The 26,979-nt window shown below is 44.6% G+C and overlaps 1 protein-coding gene across 1 annotated transcript in view; it reads right to left on the bottom strand.

Annotated features, from left to right (window-relative positions):
• RYR3 (ryanodine receptor 3) overlaps nt 1–26,979 on the bottom strand; it is a 368,605-nt gene that overhangs the window by 29,024 nt on the left and 312,602 nt on the right. Inside the window, exons 70-87 of the mRNA XM_047863199.1 lie at nt 26,210–26,224; nt 23,312–23,482; nt 22,269–22,328; nt 20,614–20,745; nt 19,517–19,629; nt 16,640–16,736; nt 14,951–15,057; nt 14,479–14,530; nt 13,439–13,495; nt 12,154–12,253; nt 11,923–12,002; nt 10,296–10,372; nt 7,212–7,285; nt 6,947–6,964; nt 6,427–6,507; nt 5,866–5,954; nt 4,311–4,439; nt 1,140–1,244 (exon numbers count right to left, since the gene is read on the bottom strand). Coding sequence (XP_047719155.1) covers nt 1,140–1,244; nt 4,311–4,439; nt 5,866–5,954; nt 6,427–6,507; nt 6,947–6,964; nt 7,212–7,285; nt 10,296–10,372; nt 11,923–12,002; nt 12,154–12,253; nt 13,439–13,495; nt 14,479–14,530; nt 14,951–15,057; nt 16,640–16,736; nt 19,517–19,629; nt 20,614–20,745; nt 22,269–22,328; nt 23,312–23,482; nt 26,210–26,224 — 1,557 coding nt within the window. The remainder of the gene's footprint in view (nt 1–1,139; nt 1,245–4,310; nt 4,440–5,865; nt 5,955–6,426; nt 6,508–6,946; nt 6,965–7,211; nt 7,286–10,295; nt 10,373–11,922; nt 12,003–12,153; nt 12,254–13,438; nt 13,496–14,478; nt 14,531–14,950; nt 15,058–16,639; nt 16,737–19,516; nt 19,630–20,613; nt 20,746–22,268; nt 22,329–23,311; nt 23,483–26,209; nt 26,225–26,979) is intronic.

The following is a 26,979-nucleotide window of genomic DNA, read 5'->3' as shown; positions in this document are numbered from 1 at the left end:
TAATCCTTGGAAGATAGGAGGTGGGCAGTCTCAGGGTGAGATTAAAAAATGCATTCTGGGCCACACTTCTTGTACAGACTCTCTCACAAATACACAGTTCTTTGTCTAGTCTTTCAATCAGAAGGATTGCCCCCTCTTTGGTGTGGGTCATAGCCATACACAGAATATCACAGAAGTGTGGAATATTAAGAGCTGGAAGAGACCTCACATCATTTGTTCTAATTCCCAACATTTCATAGATGATGGAACCAAACACCAGGAAGGGGGAGTGACTTCCTGAAAGTCACCAGTGAGGAGGTTGCAGGGCCAGGCTCCTGTCTCCAGAGCCTCTGCACTGCACTGCACTGCCCTGGCTGGGCTGACAGGAGTGGACCTATTACTGCCAAATTAGCAGCGCTCCCAAGAGCTCTCTCCTCCCATTAAGGCCAGAGTCAAAAGGGGAAAAATGAAAGGGTTAAATAGCACATTCCAGAAGAGAGGAGGCAGATGTGACAGCCTTGAAAATTTTAAATACACATTACTTAAATTAATGCTGCAAATGTTACTCTAATCAGCCTGAAACATATCCTGAAGTTCTCCCTCATGGGTTGCCATGGAGAGAGGTGATCGACAACCACATACACTACATATATTTGTTCATAATAAATGCTCTGAGAGATTCTGATTCATCTTGCCAGAGAGATGGGGAGTGAGAAGGAAAGGCAGAGACGGGGAGGGAGGGGAAGCCAAGGTAAGAAAGAAGGGATGTATGAATTACAGAGACATGCAGACATTTGACAGACCCAGACAGGGCTGATAGATTGTCATAAATTGACAAAACAGTGACGAGGAAGCATAAAGGATTAGCATCATAAAAAGCAAGTGTTGAGGCAATTATGAAAGGACAGTTTGGTGGGACACAAGGAAGGAAGCTGCATCCATGCAAAACCTGTCTGGGCCCCCCACCCCACCCCACCCCACTCCCCAGGCATTTCTTCCTGTCTCCCATTGAAGCCTCAGTTTTAAAAGTGAGATCTAATCTGCAAGGCTTTTCTAGCCATTTGATCAAGCAGCCACATCCACACAGGGGGGAAATACCAAGGGGTGGGGACTGATTTCACATTTCACACCAATGACACAGCAGGGAAGGGCCACAGTACCTGAGAGAGTTTCATCTGCATGTTAGCAAATACGTGCAGGAAGCCGACCACTGCATCCCACAGCCTGCTGTGAGCCAGGCTCTGTTGGTTCCCAATGCAAGGGCCCTATGGAAAGGAGGGCATCCTTATTTCACTTAAACATTATGAGCCGCTCTGCAACTTGCCCTAGTAAATGCATATGACACCTGCTTCTATTAGCAGATAGCTCCTTCCAAAAGGCATCTATTTTGTGGGTCAGTATTTTCCCAAGGTATTCCTTTTTGCCCCCTATTGTAGGAACCTAGACCTACAAAACACCACTAGGAATTTCACAGTGCAGTGATTTTCAGATATTTTTGTGTTAGCTTCAGAATGCGTTCTTCAAATAAAATACTACAATGAAGAACATGATTTAAGAGTTAAATGCTCTGGTTGATACAGGACTGAAAACCCGTCCTGCCCACCTCTCAGCTACACCTTGGCCTAAGAGGGATTCTGAGGAACTTCAGGCTTCCACAATTTGAAAAGCAAGCCCTGCTGTTTTCAGTCAAAGCTATACATAAAATGCATGATCACATAGCTATCAGGTAAAAACAATGTGGATAATATTGCCAATGTTCAACTGCCTTTAGGGTCTTCATATCATTAATGTAAACTTTAGCTGGAATATCATCTCTACCTTTTCTGAAAGCCAAACATAGAGGGATGACTTCATTCCCAGTTTGCATTTTCCGTTAATAACCTTTCCTCTTTTTACATTATTGAATCAACACTTAAAAAAATAAACTGTTTGGAATTCTTCCACATGGGAGATTTGTCTATTCTTTCTTATATATTTAGTCATTTATTCACATTAATATGGACTTAACATCTTCATCTTCTGCTTTGGGTTATCATCCAATACTACTTTATTTATTTTGTCACTCAAATTTTTCCAGTTTTGGCCACTGGGAGCTCTTTCAGTTGGCTCCTGTGTCCCTTGGACATAACCCCATTTTTTTTTTTTTTTTTTTTTTTTTTTGCATTTCCTTGCACCATAGGATTCTCCAGGCTCATCCGATAGATTTCTTGCCCCAGCACTTGGACCAGCCCTTTCTCCAAGAAGCCTGGTTCCTCTCACTGGAGAATGGTATTAGAAGCCATTAGAAACCAGCTAGTTGTGTTTGCTTCTACTGCGATGTCATTACTTTAAGGCCCTCTCAGCTGACAGAGCGGCAGGTATTTGTGTATACAAAATATATAGAAATGTTTCTATCTGCATTAGTATTAAGTTGAGCATGAACTTAGCATACTGATGTAGCCAACTCTAATGCATTTCCACTGGGGTCATCTAGCTGCTTCTCCTTGTGTATCTGTAACCTTCCATTCACCAGGGGGAAACCTTGCCCCTGCCATTTAATGACTGCTCACTTCCATTATATATGTAGAATGGGTACAGAATTATTAACACAAGAAAAACTTTAGCAACTAAAGTGTTCATGTACAGTTCCTTTTGCCTTTGGTCTTACAGTCTGTATTCATTTCCAAAGTTTCTTAGGTCAGTATCTTATTCCCCACCCCTTCAGGGAGATCATTTTTTACATTTTTTTATACACTGAGATTCTTCTGTCATTTTCTGCCTTCATTTCTCATTATTCACTCTTCCTTATAGTTTATTTTGTTTTTATCCTTTTACTCATCTCCAAATCACTCTTCAATAATAAATTTCCAAAAAGAACATATGTAGCATCTAAAGTTCTAGAAAAGCCTTGGCAGAATGTCCAGGGGAGAGGGCAGCACAAGAGATATTGCCTGCCTTCCTAAGTCATCTAAGCTTGTTGAAAAAAATCATCGTTCATGTGCATTTGGTGTCTGATCCGTAGAAGCCCCTAGATTATTTTTGGAACAAAACCAGCTGTTGTAAGGAACTTACATTCACCAAAAATAAGCGCTTTTTTTTCCCTTTTGGGTTAAGTGCTCCAAGGGAAATTCTGAAGATTAGAATGGGTTCCACAGAGAGCAAATCAAATGCCTGTCAAATCTGTTCAATGCCCTTCACAGGTATTTCACATTCTGTCACCCTTCAGATCAGTCACCTGCTTCTACCTTTCTCTCGCCATGTTCTTACAATCCTTGAGTAAAACAAGGGCTGATCTCTCCCTTAAAATATTCCTTTTCAAGTTGATAGTTCTGTATGTAGTTTAATAAGCAAATATAATTGGAGTGTGCTGGTTGGCTCATGAGATGGTTTTTAAAATATATCTTGTGGGGCGCCTGGGTGGCTCAGTCGGTTAAGCGGCCGACTTCGGCTCAGGTCATGATCTCGCGGTCCGTGAGTTCGAGCCCCGCGTCGGGCTCTGTGCTGACCGATCAGAGCCCGAAGCCTGTTTCAGATTCTGTGTCTCCCTCTCTCTGACCCTCCCCTGTTCATGCTCTGCCTCTCTCTGTCTCAAAAATAAATAAACGGTAAAAAAAAAATTAAAAAATAAAATAAAATAAAATATATCTTGTATTACATCCTAGAGGACTATGATATGGTTACTGATATCATAGAAAATTATGCCTGAGTACACCCTGTTTTTACAGTTGTTAGACCACTGTAGGCAATGACCACAGGCTGTTGTAAACAGCGAAAGAGCACTGCAAGATCTAAATGTTCAACTTGAAATTCATTTCTAGACTTGACTGCCACTGGACAGAGTTTATGTGCTGCTAAGTTACCTTTTCCATAGAGTGAATTTCTGAGAAACTAGTAGGCTGTCATAAATTCTGTTTTTGATGTAAAGACTCAGGATAACCCCATTTATACCTTTATTCCTTCATTCTATCAATTACTCCACTCCATTCTCCATGCTTACTGAACACCTAGGATGTGCTGCTTGTGCTAGAAATGAAGAATTTTAGGTTGAATGAGAAATTTTCTGCCTGCAGCAAGTTTTCAGTCCAGAAGGGAAAGGAAAACGTAACTAGATAAATGCAGAGTAGGACAAGGCTATGACTAGGTCACAGAGAGGGAGATTAACTATAGCTTCTCATAGAGGGTAGTGCTGTTGGGAGTACTCCCGTACAACTGGCTCCTATCTGTCCATAAATATTGTCAGTGCTAGGGCCAGATGCACAGTCCATATATGCATCCAAATGTTCTGTGTGGGATACAGAACATGGGAATGTTAAAAATGTTCTGTTTTCAGGCATGCATTGTATAGCACATACCTGGATGTATTCTGTAAGAGAATTGAAAATCTGCTTCGTGACTGCCAGAGCTTTGGAAAAGTTGTGCTGTCCAGATTCATCAATGATGTCCTTCCCTGAATAATACCAGTAGAAATCACTGATTGATTCCTAAGAATAAACAAGTAGAGTTTAGTATTTCTCAAATTTCAGTCCGTGATGCTAAACCCAATGCTCAGGAAGAGTACAAGAGAATCCTACATTTTTATGACCTCTTTGTAGAGATAGAAACCCAGGACTCGGGCCACCTGGGTGGCTCAGTCAGTTAAGCATCCGACTTCTGCTCAGGTCATGATCTCATGGTTCATGAGCTTGAGCTCAGTATTGGACTCTGTGCTGACAGCTCAGACCCGGGAGCCTGCTTCCGAGTCTGTGTCTCCCTCTCTCTCTGTCCCTCCCCGACTCATGCTCTGTTTGTGTCTCTCAAAAATAAATACACATTAAAAAAAATTAAGAAAAAGAGAGACTCAGGACTCTGAGAAAGCACAGACGTACCTCATCCCTAGCATCTTTTATGTACATATACCCCTTTAAAAAAGAACAGGTAGGAAAGAGGATAGTGTTCAGCTGGACGTTGGTGACCATGATGTAGGACAACTTACTCACAATGAAAAACATACATTAATGGCAATACTGATTATCATCCAAAAAATGGGCACAATGGAGGCAACACATCAGCTGACACTCTTAGGTGCCATGTATTGTTCTGACCCGCTGCATACGTTTAACCTTTCCATCTTTACTATCCTAGGAGATGGGTGCTACCCATTTTACAGATGAGAAAATTGGAACACATGGAGGTTAAACAGATGGCTCCAGGTCACAACTGTAAGCTGCAGAACCAGGGTGAAGAGTCAGCAGAGAGAAAAGAGAATCTTTTTATGTTTGTGTAGATTTTCCTGATATTATTTGGAATTCTTTCCAACAGTTGAACCGAGTGACTTCCTAAGCACAAAGCGACTTCTTAAGACTCATTCCCACCATCGTCTGTACCTCTGTTTCCTAGTAAAAAAAATCTGTTTTCATTCATGCATTGTGGCTCTAGGGCACTGCGGTGAGGTTTTCACCCGCAAAACTGAAGTAAATTAGCATTTTATAACGGATGATTTGATATTTAACCAAGTTCCCTATTTCAGTCTTCAAACACACATATTTAGGTGTTTGACTTCCCCTAAGTGTGTGGACATAAATTATAATCCCTTTCTTTTTTTTTTTTTTCAACGTTTATTTATTTTGGGACAGAGAGAGACAGAGCATGAACAGGGGAGGGGCAGAGAGAGAGGGAGACACAGAATCGGAAACAGGCTCCAGGCTCCGAGCCATCAGCCCAGAGCCTGACGCGGGGCTCGAACTCACGGACCGCGAGATCGTGACCTGGCTGAAGTTGGACGCTTAACCGACTGCACCACCCAGGCGCCCCTATAATCCCTTTCTTATTGGGGCTTGACTGTACGCGGGGCCTTCCCTGACCCCATGGTAACTGTATTCAGCTTCTGGAGACGTACGTGAGCCACGCCACCATCTTAGACCCACTCACCTGCAGACGCAGGAGATAGTCCACGGTACTGATGATGACATTTACAGTGGTGGTGTTGCCCATCTGAGTCCGCAGGAAGTTCTGGAAGTCTGAGAACACCAGGGCTGGGTCAGAGCCTGTTCCCAGCATGCCGAGGGAGCTGGGCAAGCCCCCTCGGCTGAACTCAGAAGAGACGTGCTACATGAAAAGCCTGACACAAGGCCATCCTGTTTGGGTCCTGGCAGGTCCTGCAGGACAGAGTTCTGCCCTGAGCCCTCCCACCCTGGTGATGCCAGAAAGTGGACTTAATGAGCCCCGAGGGACTTGACAGAAAGGGGAGGGTGTTTAGATTCACCATCTGAAGCTTCTGGAAGCAACTTAGCCTGGGTGGCACTAAATAACATCAGCCCTGACGTTAAAGTTCCTTTTACATAAGGTGTTTTTTTTTTTTTTTTTTTAGGAATGGATTAGCTGTCGTCCTTCAGCCAACAGCTGGTTGTATTAAATGTGGCATCCTGAGCTGAATCATAATTTGGCACCTGAATGTTGTTTTCCTTTGACAAATCAATCTGTTCCACTTACCACTGTTATGTCCTTCACAAAGTAACTGCAGGAATCTAAAGAGATCTCGTGTAAACTCGTCATTCTGGAGTACTTTTTCACCTTGAAAACAGAATACTGGTGAGCATTTGTTTGGCTTCTCAACACAGAACACTTTCCGATGCAAAACAGCAGCAAAAATGATAACAGGGCCTGTGTCAGAACAGTTCGGAAAGGGAACTTTAACTGCAGGGGGGAAAAACCCGATTAACCTGGAGCTGAGGCCGCAAAATGCAATGACCAACAAAGCTAAAATGTTCAGCACCCCCCCCACCCCCCATGCATTTGTAAGGAAAACAGCTAGGCTAAGGGCAGTAACGGTGCACAGTCCACACCCATGCTTTACAGATGGAAGACAGTTTCTTAATTAGGCATCGAACTGCTGAGTTAAGCTTCACATGCAACCACCAAGCCTAAAATGTGTCCCCACTGCAGCAACTAAATAAGGCCCCTGAGGACTTGCATACATGGTAGACAACTTGGGCCAGAAACTCAAACTTACCACGCTCACGGACAATGACTGGGGATAAGAGAAAAACAGAAGAATGCAAAGTAAGAAAAATCATAAAGACCATGATAAACTGTGTCTAGTTAAGATTGGCTCTATGGACACATCCAGCCTTTATCAAAGCTACCGATGGAAATATTGTGCTGAAAGTGAGCACACCCTTGCACATTTAGATGCGCCGAGCAGGGGCTCTAACCAGAAATAGTTAACGAGACGGAAATCAGGAAGAGAATGGCCTTCACATTCATTCGTTACTTACGTGTTCCTTCCTCAGTAACCATCCCCAGGCCTTCAGCTTTATTCTGCCTCTCAAATGCATTCAAATCAAGGACACTTGTAACAGACAAGAGGAAACAAGGTTCAGGGCTATGCACGCCGGGAAAATGGATTTCTAACGTCACTTGTACCTATTGACTAAGAATCTTGTCATTATATTACCATAAATGGCCTAACACATTACAGTGTGGTTGAAAGTGTGACAGTTCCCTGGGTTTGTGCCAAGCGGTGTTGTCCAAGGACGCCCACAGCTCACAGACGTGCACGGAGAAGGGTCAGAAAGAGTTACAGCTGCCCTTGTTTGTCCAGTTTGAGCCCTTTCTTACACATGAAGATTTAGAAAGGTTTCTCAAGTAGAGTTGGAATAATCTGCTTCTAAGAGTTCCCCAAAGAAAGTTGACTTTAAATTGCACTAATTAAAGCTCACCTCCTGCATTTACCTATTCTGAGAATCACAAGGAACTGTAGTTTTTAGTGCTCAGAATGAACATTGATGGAAAGGGCTACAAATTTCAGATTTCAAAGGGCTACACCCTTTTAGAATTCTTGCATCATTCAGAAGCCAACAGTAGCTGGATGAAGCTTTCGGGGGGCAATGGTGTCCGTAGTATTCCTGAACCTGTAACAAGCTGGCCCTTTTTTTTTCCTGTTCCCACACTTTCTCCAAATTTCTCAGCCGCAGCCACCACCAAATCCTACTTAGCCAGGAGCCACGAGCACCAGCATAGAACTTAATAAAGAGGACAATGTATAATCATATTATTTCCAATTGGGACTCATTCTAGTTCTCTGACAGGCTCTAACTCCTTCCCAACTCTGAAAGACTTTACAGAACATCATATAAGGTCTCACAAAAATCTAGCTGTTAGGGTAGCTTGTGGCTGAGTCCTTTAAGAGTCCACAAAACTTTGCCTTCCTTTTACCACTGGGCAAAGGAAATGACCGCTGGATTGGAAAGATGTTAGGGAAAAATCCAGCATTTCTTCCCCCTTTTAGGGAGCCACAGATCTTCTGCAGCTTAGATACATTTTAAAGAGAAAACAGTGAAAATTCCTACTGCCATATTGTTGGTTTTTCTCACATCCTGCTGTAAACAGGCTCTTCTCAATAACATAAAACCATCCTTCTATTTGGGTTTTGCTGTCAAGGGAAACAGGGCCTTTGGACATAGCTGCTTTAAAGCAGCAGTTCTGATTCAGCAGAAAATCTGGAGACATTTCTGACCCTTACAGTGTTCCAAGCCACCCATTTCAAATGTTTTAACTTCTCTGCTTCAATATTTTACAAATACGTATTATTTTTACAATCAGTAGAAAAGCATAAAAATATACTAAAACTTCTGTGAGAACTCAGTTGGCTTCTAAAGGTATGTCACTTGTCTCTCCAAGCCATCATTATAAATGAATTTAGTAATGGGAAGTGTTACAGACTACTAAGAGAACACTCAGAAATTTAATTGAGAATTTCATGGGCAATATGGAACTGGACTGCCTTGATTTTTGCCATCTCTGAGTCTACATGTACTATTTTACCCTGAGTGGGTCAGGTCGGACACTATCACATTTTCTTTTCCTGAGAGAGGTAATAAATGGATTGGTTATTGGTGGGGGAAAAATGGAGCTCAGTATAAGGGATTGTACCGCAGCTCAAATATGCTCCCTACAACCCCTGGGTACGATATTTACTCCATCAAAGAAGATTAGCAAAATTATGAACTCCACCAAAAGAATGTCCATCCGCAAATTTTTAAGTGCAAAGCCTAATGCTCTATTTTTAAGAATATTAATTAGAGGAAAATGAGCTAGATAATTATAACTTTGCTTTCTTTTTTTTATTTAGAAATTTTAATGTTTTTTAATTTTTGAGAGAGGGAGAGAGAAAGAAAGAGACAGAAAGTTAACAGGGAAGGGGCAGAGAGAGAGGGAGACACAGAATTCGAAGCAGGCTCCAGGCTCTGAGCTGTCAGCACAGTCTGATGTGGGGGGGCTCAAACCTACAAACCATGAGATCATGACCTGAGCTGAAGTCGGAGGCTTAACCAATGAGCCACCTAGGCACCCTTCTTTCTTTTTTTTTAAAGCTTACCTATTTATTCTGAGAGCACCTGAGAGCACGAGTTGGGGAGGGGCAGAGAGGGAGAGAGAGAGGGAGGGAGAGAGAGAAAGAGAGGGAGTTGGAGAGGGAGAGGGAGAATTTCAAGCAGGCTCCACACCATCAATGCAGAGCCTGATGCGGGGCTTGAACTCACTAATTGTAAGTTCATGACCTGAGCCTAAGCCAAGACCTGGACGCTTAATCAACTGAGCCACCCAGGTGTCCCAACCTTGATTTCTTTCACAACGAGTTGTAGACTATTCACAATACATATGAATCTTAGAGGATAAACTGACACTTTTCTTGGAAAGATTGCTAGCTTGTTTCCAAAATGAGCAAGTATGGTAACCTTATGACCTTTGGCTACACATTGTTCATTCGTCAGGGGGTCAGCCATGAAGTGACGCTTACATATATGGTAATAAAAGTGCGAAGTTTAACGCTTTGGTTTTTAGGCTATGGCAAAATATTCCTGGGTTAGGATGTCCCTCTGTCGAAATGGATCTGTCAAAATATGTACCCACCCAATACTTACTCATGCTCCAATAATTGTTAAGGATGAAGATTAACAAAGTGCCCAATGGGTCTAATGAAAACACAGCATTAGAGTCCTAGTGAGGTATTCCTCCTCTTTTTCATTCTTTTCTGGATTGACTTTTAGGAGGATTTATGTTTAGGCGAAACACTCAGCTCTGAGAAAAACAACATACCCCAAAAAAAGGAGGTAAAGGTAACTAAAAAACCAAACGAGGTGTGTGTGTGTGCATAATGAGATTACATTTTCCCTTCTGTATGCTCTTTGAACGTAATCTTACAGACTGGAGGAACAATCCCCATCCTTTTAGCTTTCTAAGGCAGGTAGGTCTTTCCTGAACAATTCCTTGACAAACTATTCTATTTTGTGCTCCTCCTCACCCCATTCTTCTTTCTTCTGAACAGAAAAAAGCGCTATAGGTGGTTTTCCCATATTTACCTGCAAGACTGCATAAGGCCGGAAAGGCTTTGAAAGAATCCAGCATCCTTTTTCTCCTTTAGGTAATCTAGCATTTTCTATAAGGGAGACACATTTTAAAAGGAAAAGCAATGTAAATTATGCCACAAATACTGACCCTCCCAAATGTTATGGAGAAATGCCAAGCCCAGTCACACAGAGTCATATCCAGGTGGTTTGTAATCTTGGGTAAGCATTAGAACCACATAAACCTTTCCATGTGCCTGAGCCCCACCCTCTTGTTATGGAACCAGAATCTCTTTGGATGGACATTTTATTTTATAAAGATCCACTGGCATTTGTGCTAGGGCAGTATAGGAGACCATGGGCATTCGCAGATTTACTGTTTAAAGTCTCTCCCATTTGGGAACAAGCACCAGGACTGTGATCTAGTTAAATGTTGCTGAGATAGAATATGAAAAACTCATGTGCTCAGTATGGTACCCTGGAGCAAGGAGCTTAGCCAGTAATGAACCCAGTTGAGAGTTCACTGTCTTTCACAATCAGACTTTGTTACCTCTGTTCTCTGTTACTGGGAAGGCAGTAACTTTGTCTGACATCATAAAAATGTAAAAAAAAAAAAAAAGAAAGAAAGGAAAGAAAGGAAAGAGAAAGAAAGAAAAGAAAATAAAAAAGGAAAAAGAAAAGAAAAAAGAGAAAAGAAAAGAAAAGAACAGAAAAGAAAAGAAGAAAGAAAATCAACTGATGGGGTGGTGACGGAAGAGAAGAGAAAGTGAAGTGTGTCTTAGAAAATGGAAGTTCTTTCATGACAAATTGGTTTGGGAAGAATGAAAGGCTGGGAAAAATTATGTACAATAATGGTAGTTATAAATCTGGAAGTTCTCACAGGCTACATCTCTCTGTGATGTAACCCTCATGAATGCCAAGAGTCTTTGAAATGTCACATTCCTGGGCACACAGATGATTTCAGGCAGAGCCTGGAGGGCCCTGGAGACACCAGAATCTTCCTGTCTCCTGCGACCAGCTTCAACTCAGATTGTTGAAAGCGTTCCATGTGCCAGGAGCTCCCCATTAGGCTTCCGTGTGTTCTCATTTAATGCGTGGTGGCAAGAGTTTGTAGTTGCTTCATTCACTGCCGTACCCTCCATCCCAGAGCAGAGGCTGACCTTAGTGTTGTCAGCAATCACAATACGGTTACTGAATGAACGAATAAACAAATGAATGAACGGACAAACAGGTGTGTGGGGTTTATGAACTCCACTTAACTGACTGGGCTCCTTGCTCGTGGTAAGACAGCTAATACTTAAAATGATTAAAAATAAAAACCTAAGGCTTAGAGAACTTCCTTCAGAGCCTGTTTGTACAAGAAATAAATCATCTGATGATGAAAAAATTAAATGTTTTTCTCTTTGAACCATGGGTAAACCCTCTTTATCAAGCATACATTTATCTGTAGCCTCCTAGCTCTGGTTTTATCTGTGTTCCCAGCTACTCTGATATAATTGGCCACTAAGGGCAAAACACCAGCACAGGTGATTCTGGGTGGCTCCCGCTGTAGCAGAGTCAACACCTCTTGCCCGAAGTGTGACAGCTGCCAACTGGGAATACCCTGGGAAGTGTGCACTACCAACTTGTGAGTCCCCAGTACCTGTTGTACACCAGCGTTGCCCCCATTCAGAATGGCGATCCCCAGCTTCAGAGTCTCAACCACCATGGGGCTCATCTCACCTGCCATGGTGAAGATTCGATTGAATTACCAAGGAAACAGAGGGTAAATCACATCTACTGGGCTTTGTTGGGACTCTTTAATAATGACTTCGTGTCAAAGTATGCTATCACTGTGGTAGCTACAGGGCCCATCCACAAATCACAGAATCACCTTTGCTGGCACTTATCATCTGGAGGACCATCTCTGCAGCCCCACGCTCATGCAGTCGAGCTTGTTGGTAGAGGGTTTTCTGCTTTTCCATTTCCTTCTCCTGGAAAGAAAAAGCAACAACAAAAAACAAAGCAAGGGAAGATTTATTAATCCTCAGGCAATCTGCCATGGTAAGGTACACTGAGGGAGAGAATCTGCTTAAGGAAGGCAACACATGTAATTTTGAACAGAGGAGACATCTGAGGTTGGTTTTCAGACACTATTCAGCTTTCCAAAACTGCCCATCCACAATTCACTCCTATGGTGATGATGAATTTCCCACTTTCTGCATTGGTAGGAAACATAGCCCATTCCCCTGTAATACTATAATTATAGGAAGTGACCCCTGGTGAAAATGTGTTTGTTTTCAATGTTCCAACATACAGTGAAACCTGCTGAGGGCTCAGGTGAAGCAAATCTGCCTGAATGTAGAGAACACCCATTTATCTAGAATGCTCAGGCCGGGGCGCCTAGGTGGCTCAGTCGGTTGAGCGTCCGACTTCAGCTCGGGTCATGATCTCACAGCCTGTGAGTTCGAGCCCCGTGTCGGGCTCTGTGCTGACAACTCAGAGCCTGGAGCCTGTTTCAGATTCTGTGTCTCCCTCTCTCTCTGACCCTCTTCCATTCATGCTCTCTCTCTGTCTCAAAAATAAACATTAAAAAAAATTTTTTTAGAATGCTCAGGCCACCATTAACAGAGACTACCAAATATGGAATACTAGAATGTCAAGGCCTTCCAGAACTATAATTATAGTTACTTTCACTGTTGTCTACTGTGTCTATAAAAAGGGTACCAGTAAACTAATAAGGTTTTTTATCTTGGGAGACTCTGAGTCCTGCATGCCTCAAAATCAAAATTGCTAGTAATTACATTTATAGAATAGTAGTGCAAAAATCACCCTAGTGTCTCCATTGGTTTCAGTTTTCATGTTTAGACGTTTGAATTTGTCCTTCTCTCGCTCCTGTTGCTACCATATTTGAGTAGGAGTACAAAATTTCCCAGAAGACCAAACCCGTGGGGGGGTTTGTGGACTGACTGGGTGCCTGCTACTTTTCCTTAGGCTGGAAGAGAGACAACAGAACCATGGCTAACGCATGCGCTCCATGCACGCAGACCTGTGTGCTTGTCACCAGATACACGTGGTGGGCGTGCCACATGGTTAATGTCAGCACCCACCTCTGAAGGTCTGATTGTTGCTTTTGGCTTTGGAGGGTGGCCCTGTCTTCAATCTTAGTAAAAACTTACTTCAAATGTCTTTTCCTTGTCTTCGTCTTCTTCTTCGTCCTCCCCACTCTGACAACTCTGGATTCCGTGGAACAGGGAAAGGAGGAAACAAGTTAAAGATAAGCCTAATAAACAAGACTGTTATACTGTGCAAGGGCAAGGGACAGGATGTAATTCACACGCACCTCAGGACCTCAGCACTTTGTAAGCCAAGAACATTTTGACCACTGCAGGGCAACATTCTACTCAAAATGTCATCTTTGCAGCTACCAAGGGGTTCAGAAATGAGAAATGGGAACACCAAGCTCACAGAGCCAGCAGGGACCTACCTGGTTTAACCACAGACCTAAACTCTTCCACCATATAAAGTTCTGCTGTAAAGGGAGGCAAGAGCGTAGGGAGCTGTCCCTTTCCAAACAAGAGCTCGGGGCTTGGCAAGAAGACTGGAGACACCTAGGATGTGAATCCCAAAGTGCTCCTTCTCATCATGACCCTGTGGTGCAGCAGCTAAAGGAACAGGTGCTCCTGTACCCCAACTTATCCCTCTTTCTGCCTGATGTGAAGGTTTCACATTTGAGAAGGAGCAATTCCCTTACCACTCAGCATTCCGGAGGCCACGGTCATTCTATGTGACATAGGAACAATGTCACTCTGCCTCTGCCAGAGCACACGCTCTCATTCTAGTGTCTAAAGCCTGTTTCCAAATGTACTGAACTTCCTTCACCTACTGATGTGTTTGAGCTTTTGGATATGTTCTGAACATTGACTGAAAATGCAAAGACAGTCTATACACCTAAACTCCATATAGCTGGCTTGGAACTGCTGGGTGAACTGAGCCATTGGCACCCACTGTTTCCGCAACGCTTCTGAGTTTCCTGAGGGGGATGGTGGAATGGTTTGCTAATGTCACCCCTATGGCACATGAATTGTGCAGTGCCTGGAGTCCATGTCATGACCGAGTCCTATGCCCTGCTGTTCAAAATGACAGTTTTCGCGTGTCTGAAGAGGCAAAAGGGAAGAGAGAAAGACTGAGACGATGAGAGCAGAAAACTCAGGTGTACCTTGGCCATCATGCTGGAATAGGAGGTGTACAAGGGGTCGTCTTCCAATTTGCTGGAAAGAATGGAGGAAATATTTAGCAGGCTCTTTTTTGGACTCAGCAGAAAAGACTAAGAGCCACAGAAATCTTAAATTCTATGTACTAGTGAGTGAATGAACAAACCCCTTCCCCCACCCGGATTCTTAGAAACTGCTCTGAAAATCTGCACCAGCATTGGCTGATGGTGGAATTCAAGGATCAAGGTTATAGTTGCAGGCTCCTCTTCAGCCTCAGTGTCTCACGTTATGACGAGAGGACTGTGGCTTATGTAGTTTCCCCGGATGTTTCCTGATGGCCAACAATAGGGCAGCCAGGAAGAACTGTTTGAATCTGGCAACCCCTTTCCAGGCAGTGTTGTCTGTGGGATGGAGGTGTGGGGCTGGTACAGCCACTCCCGGTGCTTCTGAGAAGCAGGACGCTCTGCTGGTGCTGACCTCCTCTCCGTGAGAGCATTGCGGCTAAAATGGAGAATGATCTGATGAAGTGGGTCTGGGTGCTTGTCTGTCTCCTCCTCCTCCTCCTCTTCCACCTTGGGGCATTTCTACACAAACCAATGCAGACAGGTGTTAGGCATGGACCTCAGCACAAGCCACACAACCACATGCGAACAAAGAGAAGGGAAAGCGCAAGGCACACAGTGCATCAGATCAAAGCACAGAGAGAAACCACTATGTCGTATGTTTATCACTGGACGAGAAGCCCTTAAGGATGCAAGGTTTGGGACGTAAATATATATATATATATTTTTTCAGCCAAAGAAACATTGCAATTCTCAATTCCAACAAAATGAAAGGAAAAGCAAAAGCCTGACCACAGGGGAGGAGCTACAGACTCCAGTGAGCAGAAGTCTCATGCAAGCTCTGGGCACCCGAGTTCAGGAGGGAGGCTCTGGACAGCTCCCCGAGAGTCTGGACCTCTCGGTCAACACTTGAAAGTTCTCCAGGAGAGGTGGGCTGGAAATAGGGGTGGGGCAGGAGTTATAAAACACGGGGGCCATTTGGGGTCTGCTAACTATTCATTTCTCTCCTAACTTCACTGCTGATTCTAGAATCTTCTTCCTGAATGATGTCATCCTGGAGCTCCAAGCCTGGCAGTTTCTCCCCTTTAACTCTTCTCAATCTCCTCTTACGGAAAAGGAAATAGCAGCTGATGCAAGAGGTGGGAGTTTCTAGCAGCGGCAGAGCCCGCAGGGCATACCATATCCAGTAAATTGTGAGAGCTACACAAGCTGCGTGAACGGTTCCGAAGGGCAGGGCCGAAAGGGCAGGGCTCACTGTCAAGTTCACTCATCAAGAAGCTGGGAAAACTTAAGAGCCGTCATTCTTACTGATGGGAGTAGAGGAAAAGAATGAAGGGCATAAAGACAAATGGGAGAAAAATGGGAGAGAAAGGATTAAAAGCAAAAAAGAGAGGAGAAGGAAAAGAAACAAAGGGAGACAGGGAAAGAGAAACAAAAGACTGGATATGAGAAACACAGAACAAGATTAACAGAGAGACTAAGGGATGAGAGAAAAAATAAACAGGGGAAGTAAGGGGAAAGAGAAAAAAAGAACCACGGGTTGGTCAATGGAATGGAGGGTTTATTTTTTGTCTGAACCAGGACGAGGCTCTGTGGTGCTTCTGCAGTCAGCTTTTTTCCCCTTGCATGTCGTTTTAAGTAGTTTTAGAGCATGAAGTCTGTTAGAGACGGGGCATGACACGTTTTCTGAAGGGCCAGATACAGGAATGTGAAATGCAGGAAGGGGATTTGGATGTGCCTTCCCTAAAGCAGAGCTACTGGCCAGAAATGCAGAGCCTCGGCTAGGACGGGGTGGCCTCCTGCAACCAATGGTGCTCAAAACTTCACTTAGCGTGAACTTTTCATCGCATGGCTGTGCATCCCGAGAAATATTAGTTGTTAATAATGATGATGAGGATGGTAACAGTAGCACCTCCAAGTGAAATTCATCCTCTGGCTCCTACGACCATTAGCAGGGCCTCCTCTGATAATTTACACAGTTAGTTCCTTCCCAACGGATACATCCGATTCTTTGTGAATGTTTAACTGTGACAACACACACACATGAATACAAAAGTCAAATTCATTCACACCCATATCTGCTTCCAGCTGAGTCAGTACTTACAGCCAAGTCCTGTACTAGTTTCTCTTCAAAGGAATACTCCTCTGTTTCTATCCAAAATCTCTGATAGCCATGGAGGAAGAGGTTAATGGAGCGGTGCCTGAGCGGAAGGGGTGAGAGTGAGGTCAAGAGGGATCCATGGCACACCTTGTTTTAGTTTGGGTGGTTAACAGTTAGTAAGCAGGACAGACTTTTGTACAATTCTTGCCTTCTGATTGGTCAGGGCAGCCGGAAGTACACCAGAAGCATTAATTTCAAAGAAACCAGAACCCTCTAACATGTCAGTTCCCGAATGTCTGGAACACCTTCTGAATGAACTAATCATGGTTAGTGGGGGGAGCTGGTGGTAACTGAATTCCTACTCTGGTCCCGAGGGGTCTTTATCACATTTCTCCTCTAATGAGAAATGATTCATTAGGCCAAGACACAATCCTGAAGTATCTGCTTAATATGGCAATGTGGTTATCCCTTTTGGCCAATAACCTGTCCAGGTAATCCCATTTAAGTAATGCCGACGGCGAGTGGTATAGCCACAGATATATCGAAAGCAGCAAAGCGTGGGTCCTTTGCAGTGTCTCCAAGGAACGACACCTCCAAGGTGCTCCGGCTTTTGTTAGGAAGGCAAGACTTGGGTGTGCTATGCTTCGAGCACCACTTCTGTATGCCGCATGGACTCCAGTGGTGGCCCTGGAACACTGAGTAACTGTCAAGAGCCACCTACTCTCCCTGGGAATATGGCACTGAATCGTGGTTAACTGATTCCCAGAGGTGAGGATAGTGGTGAGAGGGAAGGAGTAAAAAAATAAGATGCAGGTCAACATCAGAGTCATCTAAGACCTGACCTTGGTTTCTGGAAGAACACAACCCTTGCCGTCTTTCTTCGAATTCTGACCAATCAGAGGTCTTCTTAAAAATTGTACAAATTTGTGTTTTTATGGTAATGTTAAATCATGAATCAAGAAAGGAGGAGTGTGCAGAAAGTGAGTGGGTCTCTCCACAGGTTACATTACCATTAAAATGGGTATAAGCCTGTCATACTGAGTTTTTTCATTAACCTTTTCCAGCCAAACCCGTTGAAAGGTGCTCAGGAAGAAATTGTTAATTTTGTGTCTGGAGAAAAGCACACAGGTTGTCTTTTAAAAACTAACATCAGAGAAACAGTTTTCACATAATAAAATAAATCCCTTTAGCCCTTCCATCTGGAAGACTCCATGCAGTTTAGATCATGACAAGGTGGAGAAAGAAGTGGTCTCCACCACCAGCTTCTCCATTTTTATTATTGTTGTTATAAAATATACCTACAATCCTCCATGCTGGGGAGAAATCCAAGGCAAACTCTCTAAAAAGCTGGGTTACAGGCGGGCCTGGCCACATTTCATCAAAGACACAGTGAATTCCTGGACTTAACTGCTCCCTGTACAGGGGTAGAGAGGGTTGCTGAAGGAGCAACCGAAACATAAGAGGACGCTACTAACATTTTCAAAGGATTTAGGAAAAAAAAATGCTTGTTTTGTGAGATTTAATTTCTGCCTGGCTGGCCCTGGAGACATGTGCTGAGAACAGAGTCCTCCCGGAGACCCACTTAGCACATGAGGCATGGGCCTCTACCACAGAGGAAAGCCGATGCCTTTGGATACTTCACCACTTCTAGGAAACAGACAAAAATCCTGTGCATTTTTGCTTTCTCTACTGGGCTACGGATTTCACTTTTCTGCCAGGACTTTAGTGGCCTTCATACCCACGACTATTTTACTTAAAATTTTGGCTTCTCATTGATGAATTCTACTTCCAAAGACACTAGTCTGTTTTCTCAAGAGTCCTGGAGGACCAGGTGTGTGCCTCAGAGGTCATCATTCTTCACTATCTTCAAAGACCCCAATGGGAAAGCTCAGGAGGCCAATTGGCTCAACACAGGGTCACAGAATGAATGATGGCCAAGAAACACAGTCTGCTGAAAGCAAGTGTCAAGCCTAGGAATCGTCTGTTAGCTCATAGTCCAAGGGAACATTTATTTACATTCAGAAAATGCCTTTCCAAGTCAGTTTATTTTTCCTGACCAGGTGAGGATGGTTCATACTGATTTGCAAGCTGATGAAGCAGAGGCTGATATTCTATCACCAGCTTTGTTTACTGGTCACAGGCCCGACCTTGTTGACTCTGCAATCAGTCTGAGGATGGGAGAACCGCCACATCGCCAGTAACACCGAGTCAAGTGTTAGTGGTCAACGTTTATCCAATCTGCACTGATACTCTGCCCTGTGTCGATGGAGTACATTTCAGAAAACCCTTCACATATTTTTGACTGCAGAGTATAGACTGACCACACAGATAAGGCAATATGCCCCTAACTGTCCTCTTACGACATCTTTAGCCAGTGCCCTTTCTTCATCTTGAGGGTGATGACACTGTGCGCACGGATTCCTGAGTTACATTTCTGTAGCTGATGAGGAAACAAAGTAATTTTGGGGTCATCCAAGTACCTCAGTATAGATACATTGTTTGATCTGTTGATGGATTCTGAGTTAAGCATTTTAGAGACCCTCCTTTTTCCAGGGTTCCTTTACATCCTCACAAAGAATCCCACCTCAGTAAAACTAACAGCTCCCATATGCTAACTGGGCTGACTTTAAGGTGTAAAATGGGGAGTTAAGGCAGGCATGGGACACTAGGGAATCACATGTGTTTTCAGTTTTTCTGCTTACCTTGACTGCCTTAATAGCCCATGATACCACATGCAGACTGTAAGGGTGCCATTTATGGAAAACTCCATTGGAAAACTTGGATCATGGGTGTTCGTGCCACAAGGGAGCACAGCTGAGGGAGGAAACCTTAATTCCCATCACTGGCTCCCATGCCAGAAGAAAATGACAGAATACTTACCTGGGCAAGTTGTACAGAGGGGCCATTCTGAAACAGGCCACCACTGCCCGTTTCCGCTGCTTTGATAACAGTTTGTGCCAGACTGCCTTCTTGGACCTCAAAGGCTGTTCAACCTGAGAAGACATCACAAGGGTAGGTGCACACCAGGCTAACTGGGTGGCAGGAGGGAGTCACCTGCAGCTAAGGCTTCACAACCCTGCGAGAGTTCTGATTTCTCAACCACAGCCAGCCAAAGGTACCCAGCCGCAAATTATTCAATTTTTTTATTGTTTATTTATTTTTGAGAGAGAGAGAGAGAGAAAGACAGAATGCAAGTGGGGGAGGGGCAGAGAGAGAGGGAGACACAGAACCCAAAGTAGGCTCCAGGCTCTGAGCTGTCAGCATACAGCCTGACGTGGGGCTTGAACTCATGGACCGTGAGATCAAGACCTGAGCTGAAGTCGGACGCTTACCCAACAGAGCCACCAAAGCGCCCCTCAGGAGCAAATGATTCAGTTTGTGGAGGTCTTAGGTTTTCTGCCTTCTCCTACCTGTTTTTGTATGTTTATTGCCTAATAGAAGGTTTACAAATGGGTAGGGGGATTTGAAGGGGTCATTGATCTAAAGGCAAAAATTTGTAAAAAAAAAAAAAAAAAAGAAAGAAAGAAAGAAAATAAAGAAAGAAAACCTCTGAGGGAAAAGCATTGAGGAATCTGCTACCACCAGGCACCAAGATGACATCTGGAGGTGAGCTCGGATGATACTCATTCCTGGTTTTGGGTCTTATGAGAACGTTAAAAAAATTTTTTTTTTTTTTTTACTATTTACTTATTTTTGGGAGACAGACAGAGTGCAAGCAGGAGAGGGGCAGGGAGAGAGAAGAAAAGATACAGAATCTGAAGCAGGCTCCAGGCTCCGAGCTGTCAGCACAGAGCCCAACACGGGGCTCGAACCCATGAAGCGTGGGATCATGACCTGGCCTGAAGTCGGATGCTTACCCTTAGACTGAGCCATCCAGGTGCCCCGAGAACACTTAACTAACAGCTGAGTGTAGAGGACAGCTTTCTAGTCTCCAGGGCAGTCTAGCTTCCTCAGTCCTCAGGGCAGATGTGCCTTACCTGCTCCAGATGGAAGACAGCTGCGGAAATTCTCTGTACGCGCTCTACGGTCTTTTCTGGATTGGAAGGTTCTTCACTCTTCAAAACATCTTTGTAGAGGTTCAGCTGCCACTTTACTGCTGGGTCATCCGACTGCAAATTAAAGCACACAGGAGGTGAGCAGCACCTCTTGCACTGAAAAAGCCTTGACTCCTCACATGGTTTCAGAGCACCTGAGACTCTTCTGTTATCGCTTCTTTCCCATTTTCTCTATCATCTTCACTGGAACATTGTAGATGCTATTTAGAAACTTCGTATTCTAGCCTGTATCTCTTAACTCGTCCTATTTCCATCCCTTTCTATCTGTACTGCATTCTAATTTCCTGAAATCAACCTTCCAATTCATAAATTTTCTTTTCAGCTGTGCCTAGCCTGTTTTTTGACCTATAAATTGGATTTTTAATTTTAATGAATGCTTTTAACTTTTGTAATCACTATGTGGTTTTTGTCAATCCCATATCCACTCTTAAAAAAAACGAAAGAGCAAGTGTTGCTTTATGGCTACCATAGCTATCTTTTGCTCTTTAAATATTTATCAACCACACTAATCTTTAAATTTCTTTCTACAGTTCCTTAAGCTTGAATTCTTCTCTTGGTTACATCTTCTGACTCTCTAATGATGGTGGATTTTCTTTCATGTTTTTTTTTTTTGTTGTTGTTTAAACATGACCTTGTCTTCAGGTGGAGTTTTATTTATTGGCATGTTAGCCTGTATTCTAAGAGGTGGAGAGTATCCAAGTGGTTTTAGGGTTGTCTCTATAGGAGATTTATAGGTAAGGTTTAAGGCTAATTTTGTGTAAGTTTCTTGCTCTGCATTTGTGTACAGCATGGGTAATTAGGTCCCACACTCTTCTTCATTGAAGGTTATTAACAACCCCAGCGTCCAAGATACATATATGGTTCAGAAAGCTCTATTAATTTTCCCAGCTGCATCAACTTCTCCTAATTCCTGTGATTTACAGTGTCTTGTTTATCCTGGCACTTGGGATATCTTTTTACTGCCTTTTTGTGTAGTGTATTTTCCCCACTATACCCATATGTTTGGGGTAGAAAGAAGTGGCTCTTTGTGTCAGCCTAATCCCGCATCTTAGGGCGTATTCTACCTGAGGAAAGAGTTGTTCAGATTCACAGGCCTGGAAAAAAAAAAATCTCAGACAGCCTTTAAAATCCAAGTGGTTCCCCCTGGTTTGTACCAACTCCAAATCTCTAGATCAGGCTGTGCTAAAACTCCCCCACCTCCCACCTCCCCAATGTCCATTTCACTGTTGAAGAAGCCTCACAGTCAGTAAATTTTGAGACCTGATCTAACCCCCATGCTATGGCTGGATGTTTATACATGGCAGGTGGGAAGGCATGCTTCATTAAATGCCTCTTTGCATCCTCTTTGTAATAGCAAAGAACAAAAATGAAGGGTGACCTCTACACCCCCCCTCCCCGCCCCTCCCCCCAACAAAAACAAAAACTAAAGGCAGAGAGCTAGTCCTACCACTTAAACATCAGTACTGGGAGACTTTTTTTTAGAACACGTTAGAGAGAACAGGAGTAAACTAAATGGGAGGAGGGCCCCCTACAGCCAGAGGGAAGCCTGCATGAGTTCCGTCTTCCTGCCACATCACCTTTTCCTGCAGGTGCAAGTTATTCCGCACGTGTTCTTTCACCTCTTCATCGGTGTCCCTCTGTGGAAAGAGACGTTCAGCTTTATTCCTAGAGGTCACTATGGAAATGTAAAGTAAGGTGCAGGGATGTATGGGTGGCATATGGGCAGTTTTGCTGTGATCTTTTTTTTTTTTTTTAAGTTTATTTATTTTGAGAGAGAGAGACAAGAGCGAGCAGGGGAAGCAGCAGAGAGAGAGGGAGAATCCCAAGCAGGCTCTGCACTGTCAGCTTGGAGCCCGACACAGGACTCAAACTCACGAACTATGTGATCACGACCCAAGCGGAAGCCAACAGTAGGATGCTTAACTGACTGAGCCACCCAGGTGCCCAGCTGCAATGTTTATTATAAGAACAAAAGAAGAAAAATTATAGATTTGTCCTAAGGGCATGTGCTCTCAAACCAGTTTTTTTTTTTAATTTTTTTTAATGTTTATTTATTTTTGAGACAGAGAGAGACAGAGCATGAATGAGGGAGGGTCAGAGAGAGAGGGAGACACAGAATCTGAAGCAGGCTCCAGGCTCTGAGCTGTCAGCACAGAGCCCGATGCGGGGCTCGAACTCACGGACCGTGAGATCATGACCTGAGCCGAAGTCGGACGCTTAACTGACTGAGCCACCCAGGCGCCCTAAACCAGTTTTTTTTTTTAATTTATTATTTTATTTTATTTTTATTTTTAGGGACAGAGAGAGCAAGTGGAGGGGAGGGAGGGAGGGAGGGAGAGAACACGAGGATCTTAAACAGGCTCCATGCTCAGCACAGAGCCTGAGGTGGGGCTCAATCCCACAACCCTGGGATCATGACAAGAGCTGGAATCAAGAGTCAGATGCGCAACCCACTAAGCCCCCCAGGCGCCCCCAAACCAGTAAAGGTGAGAGTGTATCGCCCGTGTGCACCTTGGTTTCTGTTCATCTGTCACCCTGGGAAGGAGAACTAGCCCTTCAGGCTCTGAGCAGCTGCCACCACCAGTATTCCATGCTCAGCCAGAGCAGACGGGAGACTTACATAGCTGTATCGTGACTTTGCAAGGGAGATTAGCTCCTGATCGCCTGGCGTGCACATATTCAAACCAATGGGCAGCATTTTCTTGAGTGCAGCCACGATGAGAGAGGTCTGGATGGAGTACAAGTCTCCCCTCCGCTTGGTCTTCTTCCGTTCCTGGTCCTGTCCTCCAGACTAGGAGATGAGGTTGAAATAAACAGAGGGGCTCAGTGATTCTGAGAGGAACGGCCTCCTCTTGGAGGCAGCCTGCCTCCTTGTGGCCCTGTCAATACAGAGGGAGGGGGGAGCTCACTACATGTCAAAGCACAGTGAGAGGAGTGTGTGAAACACAACCGGGTGGCCATAAAGGACCAGCACTGGTCCTGTGCCCTCTCCCTGTGCACATGCTCACAGAACCATGTAAGTGGACACAAACCACAGACACCTGCAGTCTTGGCTCACTCGTTTCCGGGCCCAAATGAACAGATAAACTGGTGTCTTTCCAGAAGAATGGTTTGATAACTGATGAGATGACTCCAGGAAAGAACTGAGAATCCTGATGCTGGGGCATCAGTAAACACACGGAAGACGTTCTACGTTGAACTGCTCTGTTGCCAGGGCTGAAGCCAGTGTTTTGGAGCACCGCATCCCGCTCAACCTCTACCCCGAGGCAGTGCAAATTCTCACCGGAAAACACAAGTCCCAAAGCAGGGCTGCTTTGGGATCTGGCAGGGGAAAGCTCGGAGAAACACTGAATAGAACTCCCCCAGTCTGCGAGAGTCCACCCTTCTTTTGCTTAAACTGAATCTACCCAGTGAAGTCCACCCACCGGAGTAGTCGGTTTCAGAAGAGTTCAAGGCCCTGCACGGAGGCTCTCAATTGAGAACCCTCAGTGTCCCTGACACATGGCCTTATGGGTAGACTCAAGGACACAAGCCCTGCAGCGACTGGATTTTTGTGAGGTCAGCCTCTGAAGGAGCACACTGTCCACCTGCTACCTCACTTGCTAGACTTTGCGTCAGTTGGGCAGGTGCTGAATGGAAGTGTGGGAATGTCGGAGAGCCAGAAGCAGGGGCTGTGGAGGGAAAGACACATGGAGCCCAGTGAAGCTTGGCTTTATGAGGTGCCTGTGAAATGTTCGTAGGAATCAGGGGGCAGTGCTGCGGTTTATGACGACATACAGACACAGGGCTCTGGGAGCAGCGGGAGGCCAGGGGCCTCTCCCGGAACTGGCAGTGTGAGACTTGGGACCCCGAGCTGGAGCAGAATTCATCTTAGGAGGCACAGGTTTTCTGAGAGAAGAGGAGGGTGAGAATTAACACTGACTTGGGACTGATCTCTTCAATTACTTTAAATTACCTTTAAAGTATGAAAGAGGACCGTCATTATTAATGGACACTCTGAAAATGGATGTGATGGCCTTCACCCAGCCTGTGGTGACTGTACCTTCAGGTGGTTACATGACAGCAACCACAGCGAAGCTCCTGGCCAGCACAACTGAGGCCGGCCAAACACCACCAGACAATTCTGCTGGTTGCAGGGCACCTTGTGCTGGGTGCTCCAAAACAGCAGGTCAGGCCCGGGACAGCAGGGAGAGGGGGTGGTCAGAAATAATGAGCAGTGGGTAAGAAAGGAGCCTAACAGAAGGCAGCTTCGTGTGTTCCAGAACATGGTGGAAAGTGAAAGCTGGCTCCCGCAAAGACCACGGAGAGTTCTATCATTTACTGAGTGCTTGCTAGGTTCCTCACATGTTCTACCATCAGGCATAGAATTCTAAAGGTCGTGCCTAAGGCAAAACTCCTTTACGGTCTACATTACCCTTGAACATCATCCATAAAGGACAGAACCCGGTTTTGTGTCCTGTACTATGAGGTGCCCTGTACATATAAATGTAAAAGGTAAATAGTAACATGCAGTATGCAATCAAGTAAATATGCAAAATGTAACGAGGTGGATTTGATACCCGAGTCAAATAATTTCTTGCTCGCTCTATTTTATTTGGCCAATCTCATGGTGTTCTTGTTATAAATGCTGCATGTGTGATGTGACTCCAATGTGCCTGCTACTTAAATAAAACATTTCTAATCTTCCCAATAACTGATACACAGACAAGTCTGTTATATAAGTGAGAACATGATGCTCAGGGAAGGTAAAGGATTTTTCCAAGGTCACACAGCAGGTGAGCATCTGAGTCAACATCCAGACCCAAGTCGACCTGGCCATGGCTCCATTTTCCTTCTCTAACTAAGAGCTAGTGACCTAGCTCTTGCACGTCTCCTTTTCTCTGTCACACAGCCTAGGGCAGGGAGCTTGTGACAATGGCAGCAGACACACATTAATGAACAGAGAGAAATATTTCCAGGTTCTCATCTGTATGGGTCGCTGGAAAGTTGTCCCAGGGTTTATTCCAGCATATGCACACTTTGTGCAAAAACACACGGTTATCTGATTTCAAATCTTGAAGGTGAGTCATTGGAAAACTCTTTGGGTCAAGGGAGCCTTGCATAAGAGGCAGAGGTATACAGTGTGAAAAACCTGGGGCCACTGACAGCACAGAGGACTCTGACCCTGCATGGCACAGCAGAGGAGTGAGCCTCCTGGGCTCTATGCCCTGTTGGCATCCCTATCTCTGTCAGTGTGCTGGCTGCAGAGTGGGCAGCTGGGGAAGGGAGCAGAGATAGCAAGGAGACCTCGGTTAGGGTGAGGCTTGGCTGGCTTCCCCGGCTTCCCCATTCCAAGGGTGGGTAGGCCTACATTCACTCTTTGACGGGCAGGTGTCTTCCCTGGAGCAGGCCTGGGGGACCTCCAGGTGGGAAGATCCATTCTGTACCACCCCCATGGTGATCACAGTGCAGAGGGTGGCCAGAGCCTGGCACCTCTAATACTACGACAGAAAAGACACGTCATGCATTTGACCTGTACCTTTACTTGCATGGCCTGTGTGGGAAGACAAAAGAAAAGAAACAAGGAGAAGAGTCAGTCAGTAAAAAGCAGGGGTCCAAGGCATAAGGTAGCACATGTTAGTCATAGCTTCTTAGCCCCCATTTGTCAGCCAACACAACAGAAACTCAACAGTTCTGGAAGCCAGCTGAGCATGGCATGAAAAGTGAGCAGGTTAGTATGGAGGTTAATTTGGTCAAGAGGACGTACACCCAAACCAAGCAAAACACCCCCAAGTCAAGTTCACCTTGAAGATTAACCTCCCTGAGCATGTGCCACTCAGACCCATGTGGGCTTCTGGTCTGGCTGCCCACATGAACCTTTTAGATCTAGAGCCTTTCCCCTCCCCCTCCTCCCTCCTTTCACCTGGGTGGGCTGTAGATAATCTGTCATGTAACCAAAGACCCCATTTTCTTTCTTCCTTCCACCCACCCACATTATCACCTTCAGCAGATCTGTGGTTCGGAAAAGAGAAGGAAGAACTGGGCTAAGGGGCAATGTGTGTGCTTCCATGAAAAGGAGGTTTGCTAACAAGAAGTCCTCTAGGGGCACCTGGGTGGCTCAGTTACTTAAGCATCCGACTCCTGATTTCAGTTCAGGTCAGAGCCTGCTTGGGATTCGCTCTCCCCTCGCTCTCTGCCCCTTTCCTGCTTGCACACACACACTCTTTCTCTCAAAAGAAGCAAACATTAAAAAAAAGAGAAAACGTTTAAAAAAATAAAATAAAAATAGGCAAGCCTGCACCATGTGAA

This window comes from Prionailurus viverrinus, chromosome B3 (assembly GCF_022837055.1).
Source record: "Prionailurus viverrinus isolate Anna chromosome B3, UM_Priviv_1.0, whole genome shotgun sequence".
NCBI lineage: Eukaryota > Metazoa > Chordata > Mammalia > Carnivora > Felidae > Prionailurus > Prionailurus viverrinus.
This window is presented reverse-complemented; position numbering and strand designations above follow the sequence as displayed.